General features: G+C 38.8%; 1 protein-coding gene across 1 annotated transcript in view; it reads left to right on the top strand.

Annotated features, from left to right (window-relative positions):
* Nucleotides 1-22,424, top strand: part of LOC306885764 (receptor-type tyrosine-protein phosphatase delta-like) — a 118,742-nt gene that overhangs the window by 19,644 nt on the left and 76,674 nt on the right. Inside the window, exon 3 of the mRNA XM_079442553.1 lies at nucleotides 910-1,051. Within this exon, the coding sequence (XP_079298679.1) occupies nucleotides 910-1,051 (142 nt within the window). The remainder of the gene's footprint in view (nucleotides 1-909; nucleotides 1,052-22,424) is intronic.

The raw sequence follows: 22,424 nt of genomic DNA on the forward strand, positions 1-22,424 counted from the left end.
TAAGTTAATAAAATGAACTTTAAGTATAATTTTGTTTTGTAAGTTCTGTTGTGTGCATGCTACTTAGGACTAAGACTAGGCCCGCTTTTTAGTAAAAGTACACTTTTATGCATATTTTAAGAATAGCTAATAGTAGTAAACTCTGAGTACACAACTAGTTTTATGTTATATTGTTTTCTTTTATTTATTGAACGACAGTATACTACAAGTGAACTCTACTTTTACTAGCTCTATACTTCTAGCCCACATTTTAGTTTGTGAAAGAACACTTAAGTATAGTTTTCATATTCAAAGTATGCAAACATAACATCATACTTCTATTATAATTTAAGTACTACTATACTATACCCCAAGTATAGTAGTGGGAATTTAAATTAACTCCTATGTACACTACCAAAGGATTTATGCTAATGATTTATGATGATTTACAAAAATAGACAAAAAAGCATAATCAATAAATAGAAAAAAAAACAATCAAATTATGAACTGATGTGTTTAAGAGAGGCATACTAACAACAGACTTGAATAAACGTGTTATTTGCACAGACAGTCAGTTGTGACCATCAGCTAAGATCGGTGTCATATCATACACATGTTCATAAGAAACAATTATTAAGGACCCAACATCAGATCAAATCTCTCAGTGTTCGCTGGGCTTCAGGAAGAGAGATCTCCAAAATATCAGCAATTACACGTGTTTCTGAGCCAATCGCAGCTCTTAACCAGACTGTTTCTGTGTCCTGTGTTCGTTCTGTCGCGTCAGGTTGCGTATATGAAGGCCGTGTCACGGTGTCCGCTGTCTGTCCAGAGCTCTGTGTCAGGATGAAGTGTGTGTGAGAGCATGATTATCCGTCGTCAACTGTGGGCAAAAAAAACTCTCGTAACATATCTTGTCTCTCGCACCTGTAGGTCATAGAGTTCGATGATGGATCGGGCTCCGTTCTGAGAATCCAGCCACTGCGGACACCGCGTGATGAAGCCATTTACGAATGCGTCGCCTCCAACAGTGTTGGGGAGACGAGCGCCACCACACGACTCACTGTTTTACGTGGTAGGTTTACGACCAAAACCCCGCGCTAACCTTTGCTCTGTCATTGCCTTCCAGCCTTCTCAGGTATGTTGGCTTTGTCTGTATCTTTCTTCAGTGTGTGTGTGTTTTTGGCCAATGCAGCAAATGACGTTTTATTTCTAGAAAAGCGTCCCGCGGATGGAGCATGAAAAATGAAAAATGGAAAAGCTCCTTCAGCTCTCACTGACCTTGGAGCTTTTTAACGGGGGTGATTAATATTCTAATTATCAGACGGGTTTCCCGCTCGCTAGCTTTGCCATCATCAATATAACTCTAATTTTATGCTACATTTACAACATTTCTTACAAAGTGGCCTTGTAAGGGCTTGTTGGATGTGTCAGCGTCCACGTGGAGAAACCGGAGTGAAAGTGCTCTCCTCTCCCAGTTTTTACCATTCGGACCCAATGAAAGGCTTTTACCCGACTTATCTGTTAATGGAAGGATGAAATGCGGCTACTAAACAAAACAGCCCTCTGGTTGGCCTGAGAAAGATTCTGCCAGACCTAAAAAGGAAGAAATGCAAGAGAAGACTATGCTTTCCACCTCCAAACATTAGCATGGTTATTAGCAAAATATTTTCCCTTTGCTTTGCCTTATTTTCTCCCTCCTTCTCGCTCCTTTGTGGCCACATCTGTTGTTGGAGGGAGAGTATTGCTGTTTGCAGCTCAAGCCTGATAAAACCTGCAACACAATAGCAGTGTGTAGCTTAGAAAACACACACAAACACACACCGCAGCACAGCAGAACTCAATCAGGGGGAAGTCTGTGAATCTCTCTGGATATGTTGAGCATACGGGTCCAGTGCTCAGTGCTCACTGCAGTATATACTGCTGTCTGTACAGATATGATGTGAACAGCAGGGGAGACCGAGGGCGATGTTACAGGACATACAGCAGAACGTGTCCTTCATAACTCTCAGATCTCCCTGCCATCTGTGAGTCTGAGAAATATACGCCTCAGTCATGCATGTTCATTACAATAATCAATTTGTTACCTTATTAAAGATGTACAGTAGCCCTCCTTTATATTTAGACAATGATATCGACCCAGATTGTGTCGTGTTATCAGTGCTTTCACAACTGTTAATATATCAGTGTTATTTTAGTATTATTTATAGCATTTATTAAGTATTATATTATATTTATTGAATGCAGCATTTATTATTTACAGTATTTGTTATGTTGAATTAGCAATTATTTTCATATGTTCATTGTAATTTTTCATATTTAATTTATTTTTCAATTTATGTGCTTTAATATTAAGTATATAAGTTTAATTTATTATTATTATTATTAAAAGTTGTAGTAATTTTATTAGATTTTTTAACATTTGCATATAGTTTTACTTTATTTAATTAATAGCTTTAGTAATTTAGGTACATCAGATTATTTCAGCTAGTTACCCAGGAAGCATTTTTAATTTTCATTTAAATGTGTTATTTTTTGTGGCGTTTTCATTTTATTTTGCTTTGTTAATGTTACGGAATATATTCTTCTGTCTGTCAGAAATAATGAGCATTTAAAACAAATGCCAGTGTGAGACCTACTTAATAATTAAATCATTTTACTAAAATAGCTTGATTAGTTCAAGAAGAGTCTTTCACTAAATACTTTGATGAAATAATGTCTGTTGCGTTTTTCAAAGAGCTTCAGTGATGAAAGTTGTATTTTATAACTAGAGCTGTGCATCCAGTCAGATCCTGTGCCGTACCTGTCTGAGAGAGTTTACCAACAACCTGGAGATAAAATAGATATTAATTACAATCCAAGCTGTTAAAACCAAAGAAATTGCTTTTATACTTTGAAATAAGATTTTTGGTAAAGATTACATGTGACGGGACCATGGTGGGAATAAATATGATTATTTTACATTCATCAAATTTGCTACTTGGGTTTATAACTCGGGCTCTCCAATCCAATAATGAGTCAAGGAAGATTAAAAACGACTGGCGGCTCGTTCGTCACACTGGAATGGAAGGTCAAGTTGAGCACAAAGCGTTGTGTGATTGAGTATTGAGCACACAGAGAGTCTGCTGTGTCTCATCTGAACACACATACTGGAGCAGTGCATGCTCTATAAATGCAGTATGAGGACGAATCGTGTGCTTTTCTCTCTCCCAGCCACACCTGGAATGACGGTCTAAATGGAAATGTTATAATTACGAACAGGAAGCCCTAAACAAATATTTATCCATTAATATAAATGAAGGAAGCCGAGTTGTAGTAATTACTGCACATTCAGCCAGTGGGCAAGCAGCATCGCTTGAGCATGAATAATGACACAAAACTAATACATATTCCGCCGTAAGATATCAGGCTGCGGCAGACTGCGCGAGCGTCGAATACAAGCTTTGCATTACAGCGTCTTTGCCTCGGTTAAGCCCCGACATACTTTTCTTCCCATAAAAAACGTGCCGTTCAATCGGCCGTGCTTGTGTTGTGTGGGAATATGGGTCATGTCTTATTCATGAATGCACTCACTGAAGCGGGACCAATGCGTTCGGTCCTTTCGCAGACTGGCCAGGGATTTCAGGCCCATATTTGCCAACAAGATCACAGGCACAATGCATTCTGCATCAAAGAAAACAAAAGATCCCTGCGATGGAGAAGCGTGAATGTTGCTGTGGCCATGGTAGCGTGAGTACCTTTCAGAGAAATGAATTTAACGGAATGGTTCACCTCAAAAAACCCAAACGAAAGCCCAGTCACCAATTACTCACCATTGGAAACACATGTGAGATGTTTAGCAGAACATTAAAGGTGCTCTTTTCCATAAAAAAAAGTTAATTCGTGGCCATCCAACCTGATGCACATATGATGTTAGAACTTCAGCGGAGGGGGAAATAATGAGTGAAAAACTTGACTTAAATGTGGCTCTTATTTTGGGTCAAGCGTCAACATGTGACTTCACAGGACTCGAAATATAGTGCACGAGTCATGTGGACTGATGTTATCCTGCTTGTATTTTTGCTTTTATGGTGTTTTTTTTTTTGTTACAAAACACCAACAATGGAACATTAGATGCGTAAATAGTGACCAAATGTTCTTTAAAACCTTTTATTATGCTGTAAAACTCATGCACAACTTTAAAAATCCAGTGGAAATAGATGCGTCAGAGCAAATGAGACAGATTCCGATTCAGGTTGTTGGTTGGATAAAAGCAGAGAGTTCTGGAGAAGTAAAGTGCCACTAGACATGCTGGAACTGAAAGGGCTTTAAATGACCCTGAAGGGGAACATTAGCGTCAGAATTTGGCTCCAGGGATGGAGAAACATCAAAGAGATTAACTGAATTCATTTAGTTCAATGTGCTGTGACCTGATGTCCATTTGACATCCACTCTCACAGTCAGCCGGAGAATATCATCAGCACCGACGCTACAGCACCGCAGGCATCGACCCCACCGTCCCGTCCTGAAAACGCCTATATATATTTCAGAATCCATTAGCGTGAAGAGTAACTAGTTTTAAAAACATCAAATGTCTGTTTTCAGTCTTAAAATGGGGATTTTGGCCAGTCTCCACATTCTCATCTAACGTCCAGCAATGATCATGATCATGCCTAAATCATGCAACAACGCCATCATTCTGATCCAGTCAGTTGCATTAATATTGATTCATTACATTAGGAAATGTATTAGTTAACTCATTTTAATTACCAAAAATATAATTTAGCAGTGTTCAATGTTTTGTGCTCATCCCTGTTACTGCATGATTTTCCCATATTACAAAAAAAAACAAAAAAACAAACAAAAAACTAACAAACATGAATCTACTTATTTATAGAACATATATAGCTAATTTGGTAACTATTTAACTAAATTAGCTATACATTTATCACAGTATTTTTGTTTTAATCTTTGTTTAATCTAGTGATATTTAATAAAAAAACAAATAATAATAATTAAATAAAATTTTTACTATTAAATCAAGTCCATTAAATAATACTAAAAGGTTAGCCACAGACAGCAACATTTGTTGCTAATAATGCATTGGTAAATGTTGAAATTAACATTAACTAAGATTTAAATGATATGCTTTTGACATTTTTCATTGTAAATTCATGTCAACTAATGGAAGTGTTACCTTCCAACTCAACCATCAACCCTTTAGAGAAAGTTAAGAAAATAAGTACATATTAATTAATCGAAAATTCAAGTTTCTGTAGCAGTAACAACAAAACATAATTTGGCCCCAAACTATTGAGTAACAGCTTTATATGTTCTTTATATGTTACTGCTCTTTCTAATGCCATACTTAGTTTATTTAGATATATTTTCAATAAAAATGTACTTGTTGACAGACAAAAAAAAAAAAAAAAAATTGCACAAATCAGATTTTAAAACTATTCATTCCCCAAATGGGGGGATGCAGAGGATGAAAGCAAATAAAACCACTCGTATGATATTTAATCTTTCTTCCTGGGGTTGATGATCAACATCTTCCCAGTTTTGCATTATATTCATGAGTTATTAGTTGGATTCTGGATGTTTAGAGTTAAAGCTATGATGTTAAAAACATTTTATGTGTCTTCATTTAGTTGAGAAGATCTCTTATAGCCTCATCTTCTGCATCGAGGACAGATGAGCATCATTATGCTCTGCTGTGTCACGGAAAAGTGCAACAGCTGCTCTTCCATTCGGATCTGTGTCTGTGCCGATCCGAAGCGGAGCGATTCCCACAGCAGAGCTCAGCACAGAAATCCAGTGAAAAGCCGGCGCGATCATGACAGATGACACCGACGGGAAGCGCTCCATTCTCTGCCTGCAGTGGAGGCATCTAGACAAAGCCTGTTTTATGGTAATCCGGAAATATCCGTGCCAGAGCCGGAACGCTGGCACCTTTCTTCTGAACGCGCTCGAAAGTGCATCAATCGACTCCAATCTGACCGTCCCTCGACTTTCGCTTTAAATGAAGGCGTAATCTTCAGCACACAGTCGCACAGGAAGTCCGCCGAGGTGCAGTTTAAAATCCTGACAGAGAAACAAAGGCATTGACGGCCGTTCAGACGAATCGCTGCCTCAGCGCCCGCGCCGTCTTTGAGTGAGGTGCGTTCGCGGAGGGACGGCCGTGGAAATTGCTGTGCCTGTTTTTTGGTGTTCTGACAGCTGCGTCGAGGGTGAAAGGGCCAGAGAAAAGCTAGCAGAGCACAATGCGCTTTGGTTTACCCCTCCACCTCGCAGGAGCCGAGACCCCAGCGGCCCGCCGGCGCTTTCAGACGTTTCCGAAGGGCCTTTCACCACTGGAAACATGCTGACTTATCTCGCAACCCAGGTGAACCTTTCTTTGAGCTGGAAAATAGAAATGTAGAAAGGACCTGAGACAGCACATAAAGTCGGTGCGGCTTTGTTCGAGCAAAGTTTCTCTGCACGACGCCCTCCTTCTGCTTCATATTAGCGCCGATGCTATTCATCACAGAAATGGTACAACAGATAATAAGGAGTTATTTATTCTCATAATTAAAGACGGAGCTGTTAGACGTTATTGATCTATCCTCATGGGTAATTAATGGAGAGGAGGAGATGGGTGATTGTACAGTATGAGTTTGGAGCGCAGCATCCACTGAGACGGATGGGAGTAGAAGCGCAGGACTCCGCAGAGAGCCGTAAACGCTGATAGATCGGGTGTTGGTCTGAGTGGATGGGGATATCGATCCCATCGGATGGCTGTGGTACTTTCCCCATTCTGTTTATTCTCAGGGAAGCCTGAACTGCTGCTTGTTGTTGTGGGTGAATTTGTTTCTAGAGCTCTCCAATCGTTTTGAGTTCATTCGGAGTTTTCTGCTCTTAAATGTTCTGGCCATCAAAGATGTGGCAAGATGGACACACTGCTCTGAACAGGCATCTAGGAGACGCTGTGAAGTCGAGGACAGTCTGTCAGCACATGGCAAAGAACATCGAATTCCTTATGTGCTTTCAAACCCTGTTTCTGGAGGAACATCAACACCACACACCAGATTTAGCTGATTAGTAGAGACTCCAAGACCATCTTGGGGAAAATAAATAAATAAAATGAAAATAATAACAATAATAGTTATTGTTGTATTTTTGCTTAAATACTATTTTTATTTTTTAATTTTAGTAATGAAATCTAGTTATTATATATACATATATATATATATATATATATATATATGCACTATACAAGTGATTTATAAGCACTTCTCATCACAAGTTGTTTTTACTCTGTTCACACATATATTTATTTAATTAAATCAGCATTTCGTCTTTGCTTATCGTGCTCAGACATATCTGTTTTAGGCCTATTGATTTGGGTTTTATTTTGATTAATTGTGCAGCAGGAAAAGGGCTGGGAATCACTGCCCTAGGGGGCATTATCATTTATAATAATCAAGATGAAGCATGAATATAACAGATTTGTTTGTTAAATGATCCAAAAAAATAAAAATAATAATTTTGAGTGCCGTTGCATTATGGGTGTCCCGAGTTTGAATCCCAGCTTGTGGACCTTTTTACAATCCCCCTCTTACTCCTCTTCTTAATACGTACTGTCCTATCAAAACGAAGACAAAAGGCAAAAAATAAATCTTAAATTAATACCAAAAAAAAAAAAAGTTATTGGAAGTTTCCATTTGTTGTGTTTGTGTTTTTTCAAAGCCGTGCGTTCACTCTGTCGGGGAAGTTTGGGACTGGAGCTGCGGATGTGTTTGTGTTGTGCTGGTTCTGTTGAGCGCTGGCTGGCGTTGGGGATGTGCTAATGGTTTTGCGGGGGAGTTTGCGGGAGTGAAGGGCTCTTATCTGACGGCTTTGATGCTCTGCATATTGGAGTCATTTTCTGCTAGATGAATCGGCCTCCTCCGGGTCGCCCTTAATTCAACTAATGACACTCTTGAGAGGAGAAGCTCCACACACCGCTGTGTAATTATGGCCGAATGCAGTGTCACGGGGCGGCACACCATGAAGAGCGCCTGTAGAAACATGGAAGACGTCACAGGGAAACATGCACATGCAAAGTTCCCAGAATGCATGGCATCAGTGAAGAAAAAACGGCATGATGTTGTAGTTAGGGCTGGGTGAATTTTTTTTTTTTTATTGATAAATTGAAATGACATGATATTATTATTATTATTATCATTATTTTTTATTTACTTGTTTCTATTTTTTTCTTTTTTTTAGATCACGGTTTTGAATAAAAATATTTGGAAATGTAATGATTAGACGTTGACGATCCACCAGCGCTAACAGTTAATGTGAGCGAATGACGGCTTAGCCGATGAAGCGCTTGAGTGTGAGACGCTCCGTAAAGAAGCACAAGATGCGAGATGCCAGTTGAGCTTCTTAACTAGAGCAGCACATGTTTATAACAGACTTTCATGCAAACATGTCCGTCAGATGCATGTTCACATTGAAAACTGGAAAAGCAGAAAGCTTTGCAGAACTACTGCTGTATGTCTGATGTTTGTATGATTCTGCAAAGTCATTAGTTTGACGTTCGTGTGTGCTGCGCTCGGAACAGAACTTTCTTCAACCAGATGGATCATAAAGAGAATGTTACTTCTTGTAGTTACGTTTTTAGTTAAATGTTAAAAAAATGAAATCAACATCTTGAATCGGTTCAGAAAAACTTATTATTTTTGCTCTAGTTGTAGTTAAGAGCGTCTTCCAGTGGAGGCGAATGAGATCACGTTAACCAGACAAACCTGAGCCCCTGGGGTGAGTTAGATGGATAACTGTAACAAGTGAAGTGACATACGGCCAAGTATGGTGACCCATACTCGGAATTCATGCTCTGCATTTAACCCATCCATCGTGCACACACACAGCAGTGAACACACACACACACACACACACACAGCAGTGAACACACACACACACACACACACACACACAGCAGTGAACACACACACACACACAGCAGTGAACACACACACACACACACAGCAGTGAACACGCACACACACACACACACAGCAGTGAACACACACACACAGCAGTGAACACACACACACCGTGAACACACACACACCGTGAACACACACACACCGTGAACACACACACACCGTGAACACACACACAGCAGTGAACACACACACACCGTGAACACACACACACACACAGCAGTGAACACACACACACCGTGAACACACACACACCGTGAACACACACACAGCAGTGAACACACACACACCGTGAACACACACACACACACAGCAGTGAACACACACACAGCAGTGAACACACACACACCGTGAACACACACACATACACAGCAGTGAACACACACACACCGTGAACACACACACACACACAGCAGTGAACACACACACACAGCACTGAACACACACACACAGCAGTGAACACACACACACAGCACTGAACACACACACACAGCAGTGAACACACACCCGGAGCAGTGGGCAGCATTTATGCTGCGGTGCCCGGGGAGCAGTTGGGGGTTTGGTGTCTTGCTCAAGGGCACCTCAGTCGTGGTATTGAGGGTGGAGAGAGCGCTGGACATTCACTCCCCCCACCTACAATCCCTGCCGGCCCGAGACTCGAACCCACAACCTTTGGATTACAAGTCCTACTCTCTAACCATTAGGCCACGACTTCCCCAAACAAAGAGCTCATTTAATCTAAAACACGTCACCTGTTACCTGTGTTTAACAATGAGTTGCGTAAGTGCAGCCGCGCACACACACACACACACACACACGCACACACTGAGTGTGATTTAATGAGCGATGGGGAGCCGCTGGGGTGTGAAGGAGGTTTCGCAAAATAAACCCTCAAATGACAAACGGGTTTAGTCAGCAGAACATCCAACGATCTGCAGCCCTGAAACAAAATTAATTATAAAAGCTCAGAGGAAATGAAAGTGCGAGCGACGTCTGTCTGCAGCCAGAGGACGCAGAGAAAGACATGCTTTTGTTGTCTTTTGTCTGGCGTTCGTTCGGGGAATCTCCCGCACTGTCAGCCGTAATGAGGAGCCGGACGTGATTTCATAGCACCGGTGACCTCGACGCAGCCGCGTTTAAAACCCGCTTCAGTCCTCACTCATTCCCACAAATTAACTTTGTTCATGGAGAATTACTAGCAAAGCCTCTTCTTGTGTGAAACAGAGCAGATTACGCAGGACTGATCCTCCTCCTGCAGGATGGCAGATTGTTCGCTCTGCGTTTGACGTGCGTCTGATCTCTGAAATACTGACATATATTCACATTATAATGTGTGTTCTCAGAAACAATCAACAGTCTGCTATTGGCTGTTTTTATGAACAAAAAGCCACCGTATAAAACACTAAAGTAGGATATGGCTTTCTAAAAATGATTTTATAGACAGTGTTATTATTGTTTAGTAAAACTAAAACAAGTAAAAATAATTTCATAAAATATAAATATTACAGGAAGAATGTAAACAAACAAACAAACAAACAGAAAAACCTGGAATAAATCATTTGAAGTACTAAAATTACAAAAACTAACATAAAAACAAAGCTAAATATGAACAAATATTACAAAATAAAAATAATGACACACAAACACACACACAAGTGAGCACACTTCCACTAGTATTTGTAAATATTAAGCCGCAAAACGACTATTTAAATCTGAATTCTGCGTGTCTCTGTGTTAATGAATGGAGCAGATGCGTGGTTTTGTTCACTGCTTGTACTGAAGCGTGCGTGCCGCTTGCGGTGATATTAGCGTCTGCCATCTCACTAATGAGGACATAACTACATGAATAACATCTTCAGAACATCACTTCATGAGCATTTGACCGTTTCTTCTGAGAAAACTATCCTCATATCACACCAAAATGTAAAGGTATTAACAGCAACCCGTCAAAATAAAAGTTTGATTGAACTTGAAGGCATTGCAGCAGAAATATTACTATCGTTCAGTAGAATGTACATAATAGACTACTACTAATACAATTATTAAAATCTTATTTTTAAGGAATAAACGTGCAATATTTTTTCAGTGTATTAATTGTAATATTTAATCCCCTTTATTTAATTTTTTTTTTTTTTAATTTTCATTAATTAAAAGATAAATTAAATGACTGTTTTATGCCTTAAATGTTTTATTCACAACACAGAATTTCTGAGTGTAAAAAAATCATAAGGCTATAGTAAGAATAAATGAAACTTGTTTTTTATGTTTTCAAATAATTAGACATGCTAAAACACAGAATTTGGTAATGATAAAACATTCCATAGGGCCTTAAACATGTCATTTTAATAAATTGATGTTAAATAGTTTGTTTAATTTTACATGCTTTTTGATTAGTAAAATTGTATGTAACCATTAACCCTTTGATGCACTACATGGGTCTAAAGTGACCCGACTGAGATTATTTTTTCTATATCTTTGCAAGAAATTAATTTCATCATTCAGAATTCCAGGATCATCACATATTATTATTTTTAGTTTTTCTTTCTTTCTTTTTGAATAAAACTAGTTTTTGTGTCACTACCCTTCTAATGTACAACATGGGTCTAAAATGACCCGTATTCATTTCCGATGTTATTTCAGTCATGGCTGAGAGTTTCTTTACTGAATCTTTCCAATAAATGTATTATTCCAGGTATCCATTAAATTTATTGTTTTTGATTTCCACAAATCATTGTTTATTTGTTCTTTCTTCACTTTATAAAAAACACAGTTTTTGTATTTCTATATCAATTTCACACAGATGGGTCAAAAATGACCCATATAGAAACCTTTGATTATTTCCTATTTTTGTGAAAGTAAGAACATATTTAATGCAGAAAACTATTCACCTGCCCTGCATTTCACAACTCAACATGGCTGCTTTTGTATGATTGATGCATTTAGTCTTAATTTATAATTTATTACCACAGAAAATATTTGATATACTCTGGAAGATAACTGGACATAATATTTTAATGTTAGGCTGAGGTTACTTTGACCTTGAAATATCCAATACTATTAACTAGCTTGTTGTTGACATATTCTATTATGTTAGCTAGGTTAACAAAATAATAGTCAAAATAACATATTATATACAAGTATATATCATTGCTGTAAGGCAGAAACCTTGTATATTCATATTTCATAGACATTTATCATTTACATTTTTTTGTCATACATCAGTGCTATTGGTCACCCTTTATGTCTGTCAGTGTTTCTGAAAAGTAATGGTTTTGGACATACAATGTTTATGTCTGACAGGGACAATATATAATCAATGCATCACATGCTTGTTGTGCAGTCTTTATCTAGAGTGTTAGTATTTCTGATCCCAGACTCTCTAGATTAACGGCTGAAATGTTTGTAGAGATGCTGCATGATGAGGAAGATCAGACAATTCTTAGTCCTGATTCAGAGTCTGAAATATCTGATACTGATGACCTAGACTATGTGGGATGAAAAACAAAATACAGTCACCACCCGACCACAGGTATACATCAGACAGAAGGGTCAACTGAAGAGGAAGAGTACAGGATCTTCCCAGCTGCCAAAGACAGACAAGTCAGCAGGGGTTCAGTGTCAGGCCTGTGTGCAAGGAGCACAAACCTGTAGCGGTCATTTCTGAGGCATGTAAGCACTGAGATGGCCGTTTGAGATGGCGCTGTACCCACGTGATTTTATTTTGTTAGTTCTATTTTCATCTATTCGATCACATTCACTACAGTTGCACTACAGACAGTTCAATTTCAGTGTTATCGGTTATAAATGATATGCGTAAGTTATGTGTGACAAAATTGCAAATAAACATATTTAAAGTGTTAAATGTATTGGTCTAAATAACTGCTAAAATAATTATTTTAACAAAATGTCTTTATTCTTTTGTTTTTTTCATCTTTGCATAGATGGGTCATTTTTGACCGATGTGTGTAAACGTGATGTAGTAAAACAAAACCTAGGAAAAAAACTAAATATCAATTTGTGGTCATTGTAAAAAGATATTTGAATATTCATGGATCATGGAATTTATAGATCAGGGAATACTGAATGCTGAAATAAACTGATTTCAAAAGATAAAACAAAAATATGCCCAGCGAAGCATGAAATAACATAGGAAATGAATAAGGGTCATTTTAGATCCATGTTGTGCATTAGAAGGGGTTTTCATAGCGTGTGCATCAAAGGGTTAAAAAGGAGTCCAGAAAACTTTAAACGGAAAAAAGTGCCCCCAAAGCATATATATATATTCAAATATAGAATATTCCAGGCCTGGAAATGCTAAAATTCCCAGATTCTCACACACACACACACCTGGCGCCGGATGAAAGTGTTGCTCGTCCTCCTCCACATGCACGCCCACACACACTTACAGACGTGTGTCACGCTCCCGACACACACACGTCAACCTCTCAGCCGGCGCGAGGGGGCGGACCATCCAGACCTCACTCTTGAATGGGAGGAGCCATGCTGCCCAGCTTCCTGCCGTTATTACCCACAATTCCTCTGGATGTGACGCCACAGGGCACAGGTGCAGAAACGCAGTGGGTTTGTTTCTTTGAATCTGAAGCGTGTTGTTTCTGGGATGTTCAAACACTTCCTCTTTCTCTCAGTATGATGCTGTGAGTAGAGCCGTGTATCTAGTGAGGAACATTGATTCAGTGTTTCATCAGAGGGGAAGCACATGTGTGGTATTTCAGAAGCAGATCAGCTACAGCTGCTGCCACAAGTGTGCATTCTGATCCCGCTGCAGGTCAAAGGTCGTCTCATTCATCTCAGGAATGCAGCGAGCCAGAGATCTGAAACACGGCCTGAGACGTCAGGAATTCACTCTCTCACGGGAATCAGTGCCGAACGCTCGCGTTAACCCTCTACAGCCTGACCCATAAAGAACAGTCTGGAACATTTTAGTCTGATATAGTGAGAATACTGAGGAAAAACAGCTCAGTTTAATTCAGAGACTCAGACTGAACAAAAAAATGCAATTTGGTGCAGATGCTGATATTTCTATCCTGAAATTCTGCTGCTTGTAAAGTCAATAAATAAGACCTTTATAACAGTATAGCACATACTTACATAAAATGATCTAAATATCAGTGGTCACTCTATATCTCCAATAATATGTCTTAGCAAGATGAGATTGAAATGATCCAGACATAATTCAATGCAATCCAATGCTGATTGAGAGATGTAGAAATAAACGCTCCTCAGAAGATGTGAGATGTTCTGGAGGCTTGTGAAGATCATTCCTCTGCTGAAGAACAGTGAAAGTAAAGCTTCTGGAAACAAACGCTCCTCAAAAGATCCTGATGATCAGATTTGAGATGCACTGATTTTTCTAGAAAATGATTGATGGAGAATAAAGCCGAGCTGCTTCAGTCCAGTAAGTGTTCATCTGGAAATATTACTAAAGTTATTTGACGGTAACTTTATAAAAATTAGCCAAGATTTGACTGCAAAAAGACACGTGAAGTACCAGCTGAAGTGGACATTTGTATAATTATACTAAAAGAGAGAACAACAGAAGATGGCAGAAGGCATTCAGCAGTTTGTGTGCAAAACGGGTTTAACAGCAACTTTTTAATTTTAAGGCCTTTTTTGTGTGTATCAAATATGATACAGTGGCTTTATAGGGTTAATAATGCTGGTTTTGATGATGGTTTAGTGCGTGTTTTCTAAGCGCTTGGGTCTCTCTGCCGTCATTCAGAGCTGATGAGCGAGTGATCGATAGACTTTATCAGTTCAGACGATCAATAAGCATTTACACTCAAGGGCTTCCACAAAATCAGATAGTCCATGAGGAGCACTTCCACAGACACATCTACTGTATCGACAGCCAAACGAATCTGTGGAGGACTGACACTGTAGGAATGTGCTCGGTGATAAAAACACGTGGACGTTCATGTTTTATATCATAACTATAGTGGAGATAATTCCATAGATGAATGGTTTACCACAGCGGTTCGTAACTGCTCTCAGGTCTGCTCTGTAAAAACAGCTGTTTGTGTTGGAGGTGTCCAGATTTATTTATTTATTTATTTTTTATTTGTTTGTTTCTTTGTTTAGTAAAATACCCAGACAACATTATGTACCATGTCAGGTCACCATTTGTTTAAATTTCTAATTAGAAGGAGTAGCCAGTTTATATATAAAGTAAGGTAGAGATTTCTATAGATAAATAAAGTACACTTTAGCATGCCTTTAAAATGAGTACGTATTACAGAATAATATACTTTAAAAGAATATACTTAAGTTGTTGTGTATATTGAAAAGAGGAGAGGGCCATACACCGAACCCTGAGGTACCTCAGTGTTTACAAACCTATATGAACTTTGTTTATCTTTGCAACAGAAATATAATCAAACATGATACACAAAAACTGTATAATCAATGTTTATATGTGAATAAAAGCGTAGATTATTTCCGTTTTCATAAAAATACATTTCAGAATACTCCTATTTTGATTGTTTAACATATCTTTTTTGTTCTTGTTGTTGATAAAATAGAGTTTCAATGGATGGGCAAAAAAAATATGAGATAATATAAGTCTTATGTGTTTGGAACAACATGAGTTAGAGTAAATGATGAAAATTGTACTTCTCGAGTGAGCTGCTCTCTTAATATGGCCTTCATAAGGATGTGGGAATGCCAGATATGAACTTAGAGCTTTCAGCATGAATCTGACATTTTTTTTTTCATATAGAGATCCTGTAACGTCCAGGCAAACGTGCAGCAGTGTTCTCCATGTCCAGACAGAGACACTGGTGAACATCTGCTCTGGTTTCCCACGAGCGGTGCTCTCATCGCCGGAGGTTGGCATTCCTGTACAGGTCAAATTTCTGACTTACGAGAGACATGATTGATGGAAACACTGCAGCTTTTTCCCTCCATCTCAGCGAAAGCGCTCACAAGATTGTACGGCAGCTGGAACGCACTGATAAACGCGCCGGTGGCCGGATTGACCGCCTGTCATTTACCACGCGGCCAAATGTAAAAGATAACCTTTATTATCACAGAACAAGTGTCACATGAAGAAGAGGAAAATAACAGCAAACGGAGAGGAGTCGAACTCAGCCGTGTCAGAGGAGGCGTTAATGGAGAGCTCTTACATTCGCTGGAGTGATTCTGTTCGAGACGGAACAAAAGCGTAATTAACAGGCCATGCTGAACCATGCCAAAGAAAACAAGCAAATACATCAGGGGGCGTAAATGAGAGTGGAGAGCCGGAGAGGGGGTGGAAATGCAAACGCACACGCAATCTACTGACTTTAGGTTTAAGAGCTTTATTTCTGACAGCTATCAGACGTCTTGTCTCTTCTGTTCTCTCGCTGTGTTGAATACATGATAAAAAAAGATTCTCTATAGATCGTTATCAGAATAATTCACAATAATTTGTCTGCTTTGTCATTTAATATTACTTAGTTACAATTTATTTTTATTAATAATTCTAATACTTGAATTTAAATGCATTTTATCAGCTTTTTAAAAAAAGCTATAAAATATTTTTTTTCCGTATGCATCGATGCATGCAATTAAATGTCAATAAAAATATATATTGTGAAAGTGCATGCAAAAATTGATTGAAACATGTTGTGTACTGAGTGTGAATTTTCTGAGTAAGTAAGGTATTTTGCACTAAACAGTACAGATACACATCCTAGAAAGTATATTTAGTGTATCATTGCCTAATTTAAACAAATATTGTTCCTCTATTCCTGAAAATGGAGTGGTTTTTGATTCCCAGCTCTGTGCTCAATTTGGCCCGTTTGTCACGGTTGCGATTCACTGTTCCAGAGCACAAAACACTGTATTAATTAACATGGGGGACTGATTACACACACACAGACACATCAGCAACAGTAGAATAGCGGTAGAGTTTCCTCATGATGGACCTTCTGTCTCTCAAATCCCGGATCAATACGGCGTAAGTGCATCTCTGGGGTTCAGCCGCAATCCAGGACAAATCCAGCAACATTGACTGCCGTCACAGTCCAGCAGAGAAAACGCTCCTCTGGCCTTTTGTAGCTGAAAACACCAGCACAGACTTATCTTGAGCGAAGTGAAGCAAACACAAGCCCACCCTAACCCGCTTTGGCCCGTAGCTCGGCACAAAAGCGCCAAAGGAAGCGGGAAAATACAGCTGGGATGGCAGTCATACTTGAAGGGTTTCCTGCTATTTGTCTCTCTTGGTAATCTGCGCTTTTGCGGCAGGAGGGATGACCGCAGCACAATGCTTCTTTACACCAGCTGACCTGTGACAGCGGCTCTAAGGAGATTGCACTCGCTCAAAAGGTACAACAAATATATCTTATTATGGCTCGAGGGGATTTTCCACAGCTAATAACCTCATCCAGGCAAAAACATCTGCCGACGACACTAAAGGAATGAGAGCGAGGCAAAGCTGCATCTAATACGTGCATCAGTCGCTCTGTGACGCTGATCGATTCCCAACCCAAAGCCATTAACTGGCCGTGGCTCTGTGTGTTTTTGAGCTCGGTGAATAACGGCACGGCCGGCAGAAGAATGCCTGGTATCTCTCTCACAGCGTTTCTCACAGATAAGCGAAAGAATCAATTACGCCGCGCAGCCTTTTAATTTCCAGCTGCAGCGAATCGGCCTCCTCTGGCTTCGCTCATTGTCAGTTAAACAAACCCTGCTAACTTCAGCGGGTAAACAGTAACTAATCACGCCGGAGCGTTAGCCCGGTCCGCAGAGACTCAATTGGCTGTATTTAATTAGTGTGTCCTCCACTGCGATTAGACCGCCGCGTTAGGAAGCGTTTGTGGCTAACGAGAGAGAAGTGCTGCCGTTTTGGAAAGGACATCTACAGTAATGCGATAGAAACATACAGTGGGCCTGGAAAGTGCTTATTGTTAAGTAAACCTATTACAAATCACTTTTTTCTAAACACAATCTAAATATTAGATGAAAAACATAACTTAAGAAGCCAAACTGAAATAAAACAAACTTAAGTTGAAGTACTACAATGATTAAAACAGAAATCAAAATAAATAAATATATACACAAGCACATAAGATTACTAAAATTAAAACGGAATCTGACAATATGAACTATAAATCACATAAATATAAATAAAATAATGAAATGAGATGTATTACCTTGATCACTAACTGAAGTAAAAGACATTTAAGTTGAAGTACTGCAATTACTAAAATTGAAATAAAGATAAATTAATAACTGGAAGCTATATATGTTGCCTTGGCAGCTAACTGAGATAAAATAATACTATTATAATAAAAATTATAAAATAAGTTGAAGTATTAAAATTACTAAAACTGAAAAATAAAGTTGTATATAAATAAAAAGCTCAAAACTGCACAAGATTACTAAAACTTAAACTTAAGTTAAAATTAAAACAAAGTAGAAAGCCAATTTTGAAATAGAAAATAAATAAAAGCTAAACAGAAATTATAAAAGCGCATAAGTAGATTACTAACATTTGAACTGAAATGAATACTAGTAATACTGTAATAGCATATAAATAGTACTATAATAACACACTGAGGCACTTAAGACAACTAATAATGCATTAGCGCAATGTCCCACTGGAGGCATTTATTTTAAAGAGTTAAATATGTATGAATGCATGAGATGAAGTGCGGTCTAACACTTTCTGAAGTCACATGGTGCCATTCCCCAGTCAGCAGCATATTAGGCAGCACATCCATCGGTTGCTCGATGACCTGAGCGTCATTAATGTGTGTAAATGGTCACCGGGGGGTTTTCTTTCGCCCCACGGCGGCTGGCGACTCTCTTCACGGAGCGACTGCACCATTATTCTGCATCAGGTGATGTGAGGAAGGGAGATATACTGTACTCCAGCGTATAATGAGAGTTCAGGTGAGCGCTTGGGATCCGTTTTGCCCTTGATGTTAAAGACGGTAAATGCGATTGTGAGAAAAATGATCTCATGCGCTTCTAACTTTTAATTTAATGTTTTAATTCCCTCTCTCGTATCACTGCTTTTTGCCTTCGTAACTCCAACATTCCTCTTGCCCTCACCTTCTGAATCGACCTACACTGCTGTTTTTCCCCTTCTCTCTCCTGGCTGTGATTTATTCGTCCTCCAGCAGAAAAACCTCACTGTGGCCACAAGCAGAATTGCTAACATAGCATATGGCAAACGCAGCTCAATTAATTTATGCTTTGAAATGTTTTTGTCAATAACCTTTCTCCTCGAATAGCTTACAATCATGTGGAGAGCACAAATTAAATAACAATTAACGGCAGTTATTTGCTCGCCGTTAGCTTGAGGACGCATCTCTGCCGTGCAGTTTTTCAACAGTTAATCAGAGAACTGGCAGAGTGAAGTACCGTTTAATTCGTGAGGTCATTTATAAATGTAATGCTGATTAACTTTGTGTGTGTGTTTTTTGGTTAAAAGCGCACAATTACTGACTTGTATTAAAATACACCACTGATTTTTATGAAATGCTCTTGGCTTCTTTTTAGATGCCAATGTCAAAATGAACGTGTGCAGGAATCCTGATCAACAGTGTCAGTTAGTAGTTCTTTCTGTCATATTTTCAGTAGAGACACTGCTTTTGTATATAGCAAATGTGGTGCTTATCTCACTTCCTCAGTGTCAAAATGTGCATTTTGCAATAAAAACGCATCAACAGTAAAACAGAAGGGAAGTTTGAAGTATAAAAGGCCCCAAACGAATCCCAGACATGTTACTGAATGAATTTCCTTCATTGCAAAGTCGCAATCTTGTGGATTATGTCAAAACGATTGCAATACTAATAATTGTTAAAAGTCAGCAAGGCATTCAGAAAAGACATTTGATGTGTTTAAAACTAGCTACCTTCCATGCTAAAAGAATTTTCTTTTAGATTGTAGTTTATCTAACAAATCTAATGCGTCCCACAACAGAAAACAGTGTTGGATGTGTGCCTCTTATGCTTTGAAAGAAAGGGACACCAAAGTGCAGTGTATTCATGGAAAGTGCTGCTAAAACAGTGCCAGACTCCAGAAATCCATATTTAATTATGCAGCGGAGCTAAAGAAAGTCTTTTGCTGTTAGTTTGAGAAATATGAATAGAAAATATCCCAGGGAAAAGCCTCCCTCATGCCCGGAGAGGAGCAAGGACGAATGTATTTGACTGAACTTGTCGAGTTCTTGCCGCTTTGGTGGAAGGAGAATTCGAGGTTCTGTATTGTACAACGGAGACCAAAGATCGATTCCTCTCAGGAGAGAAAATGTATAGTCTCACAGGCATAGTTTGATTTCCAACAATGCATATAGCCTGAAAGGCATTGATTTTCAAGCAGCATGGATTGTCACATTTGATAATTATTAGCAGCATTGCCTCTCGTTTTAAAGTGCTTGATTCACACGTCGACCTTGGCATTGCTTTAAAGACTTACACACACCCACAGCCAATACGCAATTAGCGTTGTGCTGAGCTTTGGATAAGTGTCCCATATGTTATTTGTTGGCCTTTCCATACACCTTGCAAATAAATTAGGAGAGTTTATTGTGAGTGAGCGTGGGTCTGGCCATTTCTGCAGTGACACATTCTGCATTGAACACAGGCGACAGATGAATAAGATGAAACAGTAAGCCAACGTTCACATTGAATCATTTAGTACATTCATTCATTTTACAAAAGAGGAAAAGCACAAGCCGTTTATCATAAAGCAGCCATAGCTATTAGAAATCCTGAAAGTGTGAATTTCAAAAGTAAGAATGTAAATATAAAAAGTTACCCAGAAAAGTTAGGCTGTGACATATGTGGGTAACAGTCATAGCATAAGTCATGTGCCTTTCATAATTGCTGTAGTGTACACTGAGAAAATTAGTGGGCCTAATACTGAACCTTGGGGCACTCCAGTGCTTAGTGGATCACACTCTTCCTTGAAACCTTTAATCTTGCAGATAATAAGTAGGTGTTGCGCATGGGGGTTAAATAGGTGGCATACATGATGCACAGAAGTACAGAAGTGAGGTAAATTGCTAAATCATATTAAGCAGAATCTAATTGTACATCATTGTGAAGGCAGCTAAACTCACCAACAAGACGCAATATACTATCAGCTTGTGTGACACCATGTTGGGGTCAGACGCAAATATTGGTCAGACATTAAAATGATCCCTCAGCAGGTTTCTGTAGCTTTTGTCGTAATTTTATACATGTATGTTTAGGACAACAGAATGACACGTAACTTTAGCTGCCAAGTGCCTTCTAATGGACGATGCCTACACACCGCAGAAGAGCTAAAATTAGACCCTCATCCACTGTGTTATGTAGCTCACAGCCTGTGAAGGTCACAAGAGGATTTAGAGTAGAATGTTTGCACAAAGATATGAAAATGTGTGTTAATGCCCAAGGGATGATTACTGGAAGTGTTTTAAATTATAGCAATGGAAACATCATGTGATTCTAGACATCACAAATCAGCTGCTGCTGCTTTTGTGTTTTATTTCAAATGGATCAATCATGAAACATGCAAAGAACATGTCCAGGTCATCTTTCCCCCTCAAAATAAAAACTGTATTTTGCATATAAGCTTTTTTTGTATTGTGACATTATTTTTATTACAATTTAGTGCCCTATTGTACTGAGATCATTTCCATTTACTGAGGTGTTTAAATTATGAATTAAACCTTGAGATGTATGAATTTCGAAATGCAGACCTTGGCACTTGGTTGGCATAAATTAAGGACATCTTCAAATCTTTGCTGAATCGTAGCACTCTGAAAGAGCATTATAATGATTTCCGAGACAATGAGGAGCGTTTCAAGCTCTTTATGAGCTGCAGAAAATCCACCATTACAGCAGATGCCTCCCTCTGAGGCGCTGAAGTGTCATAATCACACTTTAGTCACTATTTAGACAGGGATATTATTCCGTTGTCTATCATACATTCATTCAAATCCTTCACTGTTTTCTGGAAACAAGAGACAATGGCACTGGAACTGTCAACATGCAAGCTGGAACTGTATTGTGATACAGCAGCTATCATAGAGGCTTGTTTGCTCTATTCTGAAGTAAATCAGTGGAGGCAGTTGTAACAGTGAAAAAGATACAATATGTGTAAGATGTAATATGTGTAAGCTGTACTTTTGTTTTTGTATACCTGAGCTGGGGTTCATGGAAAGCGAATCCCAGGAGATGTTTGTGCAGTTCAGTGCTAATCACAGTGTCTTTGTGTGTGTGTGTGTGTGTGTGTGTGCGCGCGCGTGCTGGTAATGTTCCCTAGAGGCTTGTTGACTTCTTGTTTGTTTTAGATTTCTTGTGTTTGCTGTAGGTTCACAGAAACACATATATACACACACACAAGGAGGTTAACATTCAGAAAATGTTGGCCAAACTTGAGTTCCATCAGACTGCTAGGTATTTATTTATCTATATTTTAGCTTCATTTTGTGATGAATATATGGATATTGAAATTCACCAATGAGTGAATAAGTAGTAAAATGGGTAAATAATGAATGATGAA

Source organism: Barbus barbus (genome assembly GCF_936440315.1).
Source record: "Barbus barbus genome assembly, chromosome: 2".
NCBI classification, from domain to species: Eukaryota; Metazoa; Chordata; class Actinopteri; order Cypriniformes; family Cyprinidae; genus Barbus; species Barbus barbus.